A 12,457-nucleotide genomic window follows, 5' to 3' on the forward strand; every position below is an offset into this window, starting at 1 on the left:
GGATTTGAACCGCTAGCCTTCTGGTTAGCAGTCAAGTAAGTGCCTTAGGCGCTATGCCACCAGAGCTCCTTATTATGAAGTTTACATTATATAATTCATGCTAAAGTTTTAGCACAATGTTTGACACATGAAGAGTGTTTAATAAATGATAACTATCTGTATAATTGATAAATAACAAATGAATGGACTACATGATCTCTAACATGTCCACTTAATCATCTTTCCTCTGGCCTGGACTTCCACTTTCTACAGACTATCACTCTGAGTCCTTCTTCAGGTCAATCCCCAGCCCCAGCCTGTAAGCCAAGGACAGGAAAAAGAAAAGTGAAGCTGGCCGGTGTGGGCAGCAGAGATGGGTGTGAGGAGGTAGTGGTGCTGGCAAGGGGGAAGAAGGTGCTGGGCTCAGTCTCCCTACAGCCACTGTGGCTGTATGTCAAGCACCAGCACTTGACCTCCATGGGACACACAATGAATTTGTTTATTTTAGGGGCTTAGGTGACCCATCTAGCTTGTTTACCACTAGCACACAAAAGCCTTCAGAATGCCTGTGACTTGTGAGTGGAGTGATATGCATGAATGGCTTTTGTAAACAGCACTGTTCAAATGTTGCTGTTTTTGGTGCTGTTGCTATAACTGTGATAAACACCATGTTTAAAAACCTGAAGGGAATTGGCTGCTTGTCTTTTTTCTGTAAGGTGTCACTAGTTGTCCGGGTTAAATTGATCATTTAGGTGTGAAGAATGCCTGTGTTATCTATAGTTTCCCCAGGAAGAAGAATCGTTCCTGAAGGCGGTATAAACCGGTGATTAATAGTACAGGTTCTCTGGTGTCTGGATTCAGTTCTGCCACTTTCTAGTTATGTGGCCTTGGGCAAGTTGCTTCACTGTGCCAAGCTCCAGTTTCCCCAGCTTGAAAACAGGGGTAATGATAGTACATACCGCAAGGGATACTGTGAGTGTTCAGTGAGGCGATGGATTTAGGATCTTGGTACAGTGCCTGGAATGAAGGAGGAGGCACCCCGTAAGGGTTAGCTGGAACACCCTGCAATTCCTGGGGGGTGCAAACCACTGCTGTGCTCAGCTACTACTCAAAAGGCTGGGGGTTCAGAGGTGACCCAGAAGAAATACCTGGTGATCTGCTTCTGAAAACTCAGCCACTCCAAAGCCCATGGAGCACAGGTCAACTCTGACACACATGGAGGGGTCATGAGGTGGAGTCAACTGGACAGCAGTGGTTTTCCGGTTTTCATATCACCATTATTAAAAGATTGGAAGAAATCATGAATATCACCAGCTTTAATGAGATGTCAGGGAGCTCTGGGGGCATAGTGGGTAATGCATTTGGTTGCTAACCAGAAGGTTGGCAGTTCAAACCCACCAGCTGCTCTATGGGAGAAGGATGAGGCAATCTATTTCCATAAAGATTTACAGCCTTGGAAACCTAATGGGGTTCCCTATGAGTCAGAATCGACTGCATGGCAGTGGGTTGGGTTGGGTTTTGTTTTGCTGATGAGATGCCAGATACATAAAGCCTGTGTCCAGAGGATGAGGAATGCAGGAAGGTGACAAAGGAGGAGATGAGATGAGAAAATCATCTAGCCGTAGTGAGCAGGCATGCCTCTGCCCTGTTATCATAACCTCCAGTCTATGGTGGCTGCTCCTACAGTATCTGCCCCTGAGACAGGATTTGCCATTAGTCCAAGCATCTTACCAATGCTTCAGTGTGAAATTTTGGGACTAGAACCTACCTTTCTGTTTTAACTGGAGTCTTCCAGTCTTCTAACTGAAATTCTAGAAAGTAACAAAGGATTACAGTAGTGAGGACTTCCAGTTAGGGGATTAACACCTAGTACAGCTAGAAGTGAAGTATGTCATCATACCAAAGATCGTGGAAGTGCCAAAAAGCCTACCGAAGCTTAACACATCTTCCTCTGTCCATTCACCTGCAAAGGTAGCTTCTTCTGAGAGTTTAGAATAAAGAGGAAATTGTTGAAATTTGGGAGTCAAAGAGCTACTTAGATTAACATTGTCTATACCAGGAGTCAGAAGACACTGTAAAGAGCCACCGAGTAAATATTTCAGGCTTTGCGGACTATCCTCTCTCACATCTGGGTTTGCTGTGATGGTACAAAAGTAGCCATAGGCAATATGTAAATGAGCGAATGTGGCTATGTTTCAATAAAATTTTATTTACAAAATCAGGTAGCAGGCTGCATTTGGCCCAGGGGGTCATGGTTTGGTGACCTCTAGTCTATACAAGGGATTTGATGCAATGATTTAGGTCGTCAGAAGGACCTGAGCTAAGCTCATATAAATCAAACAAGATGTAGAAGCATGCTGTTGCTAAGAGATTAGCTGATGTAACACAGACAGCTTCAGACTGAACATGAAGGGAGAGGCAGTAAAATGCTCAAATTTAACCGAAAAGAGTAGCTTCTGTACAAGAAAATGGAATAAAGAGTTGCAGTATAACATGTACTCAGTAATTCACATTAGAAAAATGTTGAGTCAGGCTAAGAAACATTGTTTCCAGTCTCAGTTTGCAGTATTCCAACGTTCAGAGCATGTTGTTGTTAGATGATATCAAGTTGGTGCCAACTCCTAGTGACCCCATGTACAACAGAACAAAACACTGCCCAGTCCTGCATCAATGTCACAATCCTTGCTACGCTGGAGCCCATCATTGCAATCACTGTGTCAGTCTGTCTCATTGAAGGTCTTCCCCTTTTACTCTGACCCTCTATGTTAGCAAGCATGTTATCCTTCTCCAGGGACTAGTCCCTTCTGACATCATATCCAAAGTACGAGAGACAAAGTCTGGCCATTCTTGCTTCTAAGAAACATTCCAGCTGTACTTCCTTCACCACAGATTTGTTCATCCCTCTAGCAATCCATGGGACATTCAATATTTTTTGCCAACACCACAATTCCAATGCATCAATTCTTCTGCAGTTTTCTTTATTCATTGTAATAACGTATACCCCAGTTTGCTAGGGACAGTCTGGTGTGTGCCTGTTGTCCCTATTTAATTATTAATAGCACCCTTTTACAAAGATGTCCTAGTTTGCAGTATAAATTATATGACCACGCCTATTGTATTCATTTCCTAGGGCTCCCATAACAAATCATCACAAACAATGAGGTGGCATCAATATATGTCTCCCAGTTCTGGAGGCTAAAAGTGTGAACTCAGAGGCTAAGTCTAAATTTAGGGTGTTGGCAGGGCCATGCTCTCCCTAAAAGTCTCTAGGGGCAGATCTTTCCTTTCTCTCTCCCACCTCTGGTGGCCCACACATTCCTTGGCTTGTAGCAGCATAACTCCAATCTCTGCCTCTGATTTTGTGTAGCTATCTTCTGTCTATTTCTGTCTATCTCCATGTCACTTCTCTCTTTATGAGGATGCTAATCATATTGGATTAGAGCTGACCCTATCAGTATGACCTCATATTAGCAAATTACAACAGCAGAGACCTATTTCCAAATTAGGTCACGTTCACAGGTAGCAGGAGTTAGGACTTCATCTTACCTTTTTGGGAACAAAATTCAACCCATAACATCGATAAAAAACAAAATGATTCTGAAATTGTAGGACCAAGTTGTTGTTGTTGTTATGTGCCGTCGAGTCGGACCTGACTCATAGCGACCCCTCCTTGGGTTTCCGAGGCGGTATCACTCCGGAAATAGATTGCCCCATCTTCCTTCCGAGGAGTGGCTGGTGGGTTTGAACCGCCAGCCTTCTGGTTAGCAGTCAAGTGCTTTAGGCACTATGCTACTAGAGCTCCCAAGAGGTATATATTATCGAGAGGGATCACCAATACTTACTTACACAATGAGTAAAGCCCATACTCTGAAAGGCAGAATGGACTGCTAAATAAGGGTAAGGGACCTGATTCTAATCTCACCTTTATCACTTCTGCTGCCTTAGACAAATTTCTCTAGGCCTCATTTTCCTCACATGCAATAATAAACAATAAAAGCAGTAAACTCATTAGAACCGAATGTATTAGCATATCATAAATATTCGGCAATATTAGCTATTACTTCATTATTTTTATCTTTAATACATTCAAATGAAATAGGTTGTTTGGGTGAGGGCATGAAGTCACCCTTCATAAAGAAGATAGGTTTCAAGAAGGAGTGATTTTCTAGCCAATGGTGACATGCTGGCAGAGGCTTAACAAGCACTTAATAGAGATGCTATAAATAAAGCCTTACTGGTCAAAGTGTGGCCCATGGACCAGCAGCACTGACATCATTTGGAACATCTTCGAAGTGCAGAATCTCGGGCCTCAACTCAAACCTAAGGAATCAGAGTCAGCATTTTAACGAGTTCTCCAATTGGCACATTCAGTCTTGCTCTTCAGGATTTCAGAATCAGCAGATGATTAGAACAGATGACTCTTACAGCCCCTTTGAGCCCTGAGACCACCTGGTATTGTAGAGTCTACAGGCTTAAAATGGATAAAATCATGGCAGCTTTTGGCATGACAGAGGAGAAGCTATGGTCTTAACACCTAGAATATCCTATTCCATTGGGCAAGTAAGAATGGCCCTTTCCACACAACTCCAAAGAACATTACACCAGGTCCAGGGGCTACATTCCATTTAGGATTTAAATATCAATCCCAGATGGGTGCAAATCTAGCCCTTAGGTGAACATAGCAAGCATTAGAATCGTTTTTTAATCTAAAATCATATATGTGCCTTAGACCTAGCTGTTTGATTATTTCTTGAGTTTGCTTCCATTTTGTTTTGTTTCTTGGCCTTCTGGGGAATGCCTGTCTGATTATTCTCCATGTGGCCACTCTGGGTTGAGTTTAGTATTCCATTTATACTGAGCAATTCACATACCAATAGATAGTTTACCCCTAATATTTCCCCAAAGCTTCAAGAGGTTGACACAAATATAAACAGAATTGGAAGAGCTGGTAAAGTATTTAACTGAAACTTAAAAGAGGCTTCTCTCTGTGGGACTTCCTAGGGATGGCTGTAATGCAGCTCAAATGCTTTTGTTCTCTGCCTACTTTGTCGCTCCCTCCTTGGCACAGGCTCCCTGGCATCACTGGTGGTTTGAATTACACACCCACACAGACACACACGACAGACTAGGCTAGTCCTCCAGGTTGCATCAATTGCTTCTTAGATCCCTTTTCTGAGTCCACTGTTCTGTGACTGCTGAGGAGTCCACTGTTGTCCCATTAGAATGTCATATACAGAAATAAAAAGGAATATATCGTCTTGAAAGCACTAAGCTAACAATTACAGGGGGAAAAATAATTTTTAAGGGTAAAGAAAGACAACATGAGGAGAATTTCAGGTTGATGATGATTCATTTATTCCACCAACATATATAGAACATTTATTATGTGCCAAGCACTGTGTTTCTTGCACAATAATGAGAACAACAATAATAATAACAGCTAACATTGTTGAGGCGTTATGATCACATAATGGATTTAGGCATGGGCCTGGCCCCGTGGCACTCAAATTCTGGCAGGAAGGCAAATGCTGAACAAATTATTACTAGTGTTATTGGTGTTTTGTGAAGCTATAGGGTACAATGGGAAGGTGTTACAGATGACCTAGACTAGGTTAGGGGTCAATGAAGGCTTTTCTGTGGAAGTACCATATAAGAGTTAGCTAGACAAAAGAAAGCAGAGGTGAGGACAAAGAAGAATCCAGGCACGCTGAAGACTATGTGTAAGAGCTGTGAGCAGGCAAAAGGTATGACATGTTGGAAGAACTGAGAGGACTGGCTGAAGCTTGGAAGGTTAAGGGGAAAGTGGAAAGATGAGGTTGGAGAAAAGGTAGAGAAGCAAGATCAAGCTGAACCTTAGAGGTCATGTGGGGAATTTACACTTTGTCAAGGGCAGGGGAGAGCCACGATGAGTGTTGAGTGATATGATCAGATTTGGGTTCTGAGAAGATTACTCTGAGTGGATTGGAGGGGGGAAGAGGGACCATGGGGTGAGCAGAAATGGTGGTGGCTCAGACTGGAGAGGTAGCAGTGTTTGTAAAACATCTTGACGTTAGAGTTGTTGTCAGGCTAACAAAATGCTTCCTCTTATGGAGTCTGGTTATTTATGTGTGGAGGAACATTCTATCCTCAAAACCTTGAAACCATTTCTTTCACAGACATTGTAGCTCCGTGAGGCAGACATGGAAGCAGATGAATGAAAGGCATAAAGAGGAAAAAACACAAAGGGCCAGTCCTGCCTGGAATGTGAGCCTGGTTCTGCTGGGTCCCCACCCTTTCTAGTGCCTTTGGGAGGTGGGATATACTGATGTGCTTAACAGAAAAAATGAAGTCCAGAAAGGCCATAAAACATTGCCATGGCATAATGGTGGAAGATGGATTTCTAAAAGGGATTCTTCTCACATGTGAGACAAAAGTATTTTAATTAATGATGCTATGGCATCTTACCTAAAGGAAGAGTTCATTTAGAAACTTGAGTCATAAACTATATTAATACCTTCTCCCACCTAAAATAAATTATCCAGCTCTTTTGTGATAAATGGTCTGACAAGGCCCTCATCTGCCTCGTTCAGAGAGTAATTAGCAATTAATAAATCTTCAAGCATTTTATTGAGCAACTATGTGATGAAGGCATTTGGAACATGATAGTGAATTAAAACAGTCGTGATTCTGGTTGACACGAAGCTTCCAGTCCAGTGAAGAAGCTGAGAGTCTAGCTTAGAGTGTAACAAATCATTACCCCACTAAATTTAAAACTGGAACTGTGATAAGATCTACAAAACAAAGGTATGTTTGCTATAAGGGCGTATTAAAGGAGAATCTGGCCTAGAGGGCAAGTTAGGGAATACTTTCTTGGGGAAGGGAGGACTCATCTAAGAGTGGGAGGATGACTAGAAACTGAATGGTGAAGGGAGGGTGGAAAGTAGTGGTAAAGTTAATTAACTTGACACTCATGGATAGAGCACCTACCAGGTGCCAAGTGTCAAGATAGGTAACTGTGAGGTACAAATGAATGAAACCCAGTTTGCACATTAGGGAAAATATCATGGGCTTTATCTTGCTTACTGTTGTCCGTAAGAATTTCATTGTTATTTTGACTACCTGAGTCTCAATTTATTATTCTGTAAAATAAGAAAATGACCTGTATTTTGGGGATTGTTGTGAACACTGAGTGTTTAAAATCCTTAGCTCATTGTGTGGCATGTAAGTAGCAAATTCTATAATGACCAGACTGAGGGAGGCAGTATGACACGGTGTCAGAAGCAGAGTCCTGCAGCAGTCAGAAGCTCAGTAGCTTATCAGACAGTCTGTGTTCAAATCCTAGGTTCAACATTTACTTGCTCTGGGACCTCGGGCAAGTAACAGCCATTCCAATCTTCAGTTTCTTCATCCGTAAAAGGAAGATAGTAGACATGCTTTATATGTTTCTTGGGAAGATCAAAGGAAAGAGTGAGAAAGGTTCCACAGATGGCATATTACGTATGTGCAAGGTTCTGTATCAGCACAGGTGAATTAGAAGTTAACTTTTTGTATTGTTGTTCTAGGTAGGAGGATGGAATTTGATAAGACCAAAGAGATGACGCAGAAAGTTTTGATCTAGATCTTAAAAAATGATTAGATATTAGGCAGACAGAAGACTGATAAATTTGCCTTGTTCAAGCTGTAGGGCTTTGATTTACTGGTGAGAATTGACGGAGTGTTGCAGACTTGAGGAGAAAAATTTAAAACACTGGTTGTTTCCTTGTAATAAACACCTTCACTCCAGTTGCTGCCATGAACTGGGGGGAACAGATGATATGGTAGATACCAGCCTGAGCTTTGAAATCAAACAGACTTGAGTTCTAATCCAGTTCATACTACTTCCAGCTTTGTTCCCTTAAGCCAGTTACTTCACTTCTCTGAGCTCGAGTTACTTATCTTTAAAAAGGAAATAATAGTAGTGCCCCACCTCATGAAGCTATTATGAGGACTAAATGAGTATTCATTAATGTCAACTATAGTCATTGTTGATGTTTCACTAAGGTTAAATTGCCATAAAACTCTAGAATGTGCTCAGTGCATGGAAGAGTTACATTAAACACAGGGGTATTCCTTATCACCTACTGAGCAGTGGGATATACAGAGAAATACTAAGAACAACCCAATGGGGAGTTCCAGTGATTGCAGGTATTGATCTTTGTGGCCCCAATAACTAGCATATATAGTAGGCTCTCGATAAATGCTGAATAAATGAGTGGTTTATTTGGGGGATTTTTTTAAAAATGCTATTGCTACTTATAAATATGATCCCTGTTTCTATAGAAGATACAGAAATGAATGAATGAATGAATAAACAAATATACCCATAATTTCACCATCAATGAACCACCATTGTTAATGTCTTGCAATCATTTCTTCCAAAGTGTGCGTGTGTGATCATTTATATAGGATGACATATGATCACAGCATGGAAAATTAACATGATCATTAATTTGGAACAAACCACCCAAAAGCTTGGTTTTGTTTTTTTCCATTTGTCATGTAATCATTTGCCTTGTTTCACTAAGTATGCTTCCCAAACACGATTTGTACATGGCGTAGCATTCTAGAAGGGTGTGCCATTTTTTTTTTTAACTCTTCTTATATTGTTACCCTCTCCATTGGTACCTGAACCTTCTTGGGTTGTAAACAACTTGAAAATCTAATTATTAAAAAATATCTCTATTGCTGTGTTGTATTTGTGAAAAGCTGTCGAGCCAGCTCCAACTCATAGCAACCCCGTGTGCAACAGAATGAAATACCACCCCGTCCTGCGCCACCCTCAGGGTCCTGGCTGTGTCTGAGCCCATCGTTGCAGCCACTGCGTCAGTCCGTCTCATTGAAGGCCTTCCCCTTTTTTGCTGACCCTGTACTTTACCAAGCATGACATCTTTCTCTAGGGACCAGTCCCTTCTGACAACGTGACCAAATTATGTGAGACGAAGTCTAGCTATTCTTTTCTTGCTTCTGAGGAGCATTCCAGCAGCACTTCTTCCAAGACAGATTTGTGTTCGTCTGGCAGTCCATGGTATTTTCAGTATTCTTCCCAAACACCACAATTCAAAGGCATCAGTTCTTTTCGGTCTTATTAACTGTCCTGCTTTCACATGCATAAGCAGCTACTGAAAGTACCATGGCTTAGGTCAGACACAACTTAGTCTTCCAAGTGACATCTTAGCTCCTTAACACTTTCAGAGTCACTATGAGCCCACTCAGTGACCCCTAATGACACAATGTTTCAGTATTTTTATAATATGGTCCAATCTCAGTTCATTCCTATATTTGAAGTAGTTCAAGTTTTAAATTCCATATTATTGCCCCTCTACAACTTTCATGGAATAATAATTCTTCATGCGATGTGTCTCTATTATTCTTCGTGACAGAAAGTCCCTGCAGGGCTCCAAATGTACTACCTCTCCTCACTGTGAGGTCTTGCATGCTGGAGACCTATATCATAGACCATTGCATTTAAGCAAATATGCAGCATGAGTCGGCACTTTATAATAAAGTTACTTTAAGGTAACAGGCCATTTCATAATAAGGCAAAAATAAATCCACAAACTTAAAAGGTAATATGGCATTAAGAGAGATAGGCATAAAAGAGATGTATTCAGTGTTGCCATGTACTGTGATCTCAGGATGCAAGGTTTAACTTGGCTTTGTGATCTAATTTATTAAATAGGATCATTTATTATCCTGATTGTATTCTTTGTGTGCTATGTGTTGCACAATGACAAGACTAATTCCACATGCGAAATCATACAGTTTCTAAAGAATTGATAGCTTCTTAATATAAAGAGTGTCTCATATTTTTGTTTGTTGTTCCATCCGTTTGCCTCTGAAGTTGTAACAATTACTGGCAGGAAAGCTGGCCTGAGGGAGCACACATGCCTGTGCCTACACAGTTCTATGGACGTGTTGATGCCCGTGTATGTTTTCAAAGGTTAAATTACTGTTAGATTCCAAAGAGCAATGGAAAAGGATATTTTTGAAATAGGAATAACTTATATTAAAGACATTTCTTTTTCTTCCCCATAGCTCCATCATCCCTCCCAAGGCTTCCGCTTCGGAACTGTCCGGGAAAGCAGTGCTGAAGATTACGTGAGGCAAAGCTTTCCAGAGATGCATGAGTATATGAGAAGGTACAACGTACCAGCCACCCCTGATGGAGTGCAGTACCTGAAGTGAGTATCAACCTGTTGGGTCTAAAACGTTCTCAGTCACGAGAAGTCATTTAGTTACTGACATAGTATTTGCTGGATTTTGAAATTAACAGCTACCTATACCCACTATGTAGGAGCTCTGGTAGCATAGTGGCTAAGGCACTTGACTACTAACCAGAAGGCTGGCAGTTCAAACCCATCAGCCGCTCCTCGGAAGGAAGATGGGACAATCTACTTCCGGAGTGATACTGCCTCAGAAACCCAAGGAGAGGTCGCTATGAGTCAGGTCCGACTCAACAGCACATAATAACAACAACAACAACTGCCTCGGAAACCCAAGGAGGGGTCGCTATGAGTTGGGTCTGACTCAACAGCACATACCAACAACAATAACATACCCACTGTGTGTTCACTGGTATCTCACACTGTGTGAGACCCAAGAGGCCATGTGGGAGAGTGCACACTGAGTTATGTGACCTAGATTACTAGTTACCTGTGTAGTCCCAAGTTGGCAGTAGCCAGTAGGGTCATTAGTGAAGCAGATGGTGAGGAAAGCAAATGTTGGCTTGACATCACTTGGGAAAACAATGGTGTCAAAATGATCAAACACTCGGGGAATGTGGCCAGAGGATAAAGTGTCCCAGAACAATCCTTCCTTCACAGAGAATTGCTAAGCCCATGAAATGCCTTCTCTTGACACAAGGAAATGGAATTTATCTTAGAGATTTCCTGTAGAAAGGAAATAGGCGAGAAGGCAGTGATTCCCATGCCTGCATCTTTCTCATCAGAATTTATGAGAAGCAATCAAGAGCAATCACATTGCCACGGCAGATTATCAGAGCCTGTAATTCAGTCCAGCTGAATGCAAAGGAGGCCGTGCAGCTCTGGGTCTGCCCACGGAGTTGGCCTGAGAGGGAATGAATGGCTCCGGATAAGCACCACAGCATGGAGCTGAGCAGTCCTGTCCCTCCCGCCTCACGGCATCAGGACGGTGATGGGCATTCAAACCGCCCACCCCTGGAACCGCACAGCCTCGGAAAACTGGCTTGGCCGTGGTCAGCCACAGTAATTTTTCCAATGGCCAGCTACAAAGTCTTTTTTCAAGGAGGGGAAATAAATAATTTCAGGGGACATAAGGCGTTTGTGTTTCTCAAGCGCTCCAGTAATAGGGCCCTTAAACAATTTTATGGACTTTTAACTAGAGCCTAGAGAGGAAGCCTTGTACTCCCGGATTTGCAGTTATATATGCTGTTAAAGTACTATGAAATGGCACTTTTAATTTTGCAAGAACATAAAAAGATTAGATTCCCTTTCTGATACAGAATTGAGGGCTCTTTTACCTCCTAGCTCCTGCTCTGCATTCTCTCTTTCCAGCAAATTCATGCCTGAGAGAGATTGTCAGACGGATAGCAGTGGCTCCCAGCTGGGTAGCAATGGCTGGCACACTGGGCTGTGCTGGGAGGATGGAAGTAGGAAGTGGTGGCTGAGCTACCACTCCAGTCCCGAGTTCCACACCAGTCAGTGCATGCATTCTGGAGGCCTCACTCCAGGAGCCCCATGCCAAGAGTTGGCCCTGCCCTTGCCACCCAAGAGACAAGCCGTCATTACAGAGGGAGGTGCAGGTGGACAACCTGAGGTCCAACAGCAGTGACCTCTCCACGGTGACACAGCTAGCAGGGGGCAGAGGCAGGGCTAGAATCAGGTCTCTGGGATCCAACTACTGCTGCAGGCTAGTGTAGGCACCATTGTGGAACACTGTGTCCCTGCTCTTCAAAAACCTGTCACGTTCCATCACCACTGGTAGCACCTGGGAGCCTGACAGAAATGTAGACTCCCAGGCACCCTCTGAGACCTGCTGCATCAGAATCTGTTTCAACAACCTCCCCAGTGACTCACTGATCAAGGGGAAGTTGGAAAACAAGCAGAGCTTACCATTAATGCCGACTCACAACTCTCTGAGCCTCCTCTCCACTTTTGACCTAGTCATTACCTATGCTCTTAGCTACCACAGTGGCGCCAAGCAGCCACCGGCCTTATGTTTCACCCCGATACCCCAGAGCCCTGACCTACAGAGCACAACTCCTCTCCCAGGCAATCTCCTGTACAAGGCAGATTCCTATACTTGTTCCTTCCCCCTCACATCAAAATCCCCCTGGGCTTCATCCTGTTCCCTTAGTGCCCACTTTCTGGAGTGAGAGTTGTCCAACAAGTCAACCTTTATTAAAGTGCTCATTTATTTTTGTATGTTAATATATAACTGTTATCTGTGGTATATGTATTTTTAAATGGATGGTCAAAGA

The 12,457-nt window shown here is 42.7% G+C and overlaps 1 protein-coding gene across 1 annotated transcript in view; it reads left to right on the forward strand.

Moving 5' to 3' along the window:
- Nucleotides 1-12,457, forward strand: part of GRIN3A (glutamate ionotropic receptor NMDA type subunit 3A) — a 250,352-nt gene that overhangs the window by 175,635 nt on the left and 62,260 nt on the right. The window contains exon 6 of the mRNA XM_007950325.1: nucleotides 10,033-10,178. Within this exon, the coding sequence (XP_007948516.1) occupies nucleotides 10,033-10,178 (146 nt within the window). The remainder of the gene's footprint in view (nucleotides 1-10,032; nucleotides 10,179-12,457) is intronic.

This window comes from Orycteropus afer, unplaced genomic scaffold, assembly GCF_000298275.1.
Source record: "Orycteropus afer afer isolate SDZICR_OR568_19922 unplaced genomic scaffold, OryAfe1.0 scaffold00267, whole genome shotgun sequence".
Taxonomy (NCBI): domain Eukaryota; kingdom Metazoa; phylum Chordata; class Mammalia; order Tubulidentata; family Orycteropodidae; genus Orycteropus; species Orycteropus afer.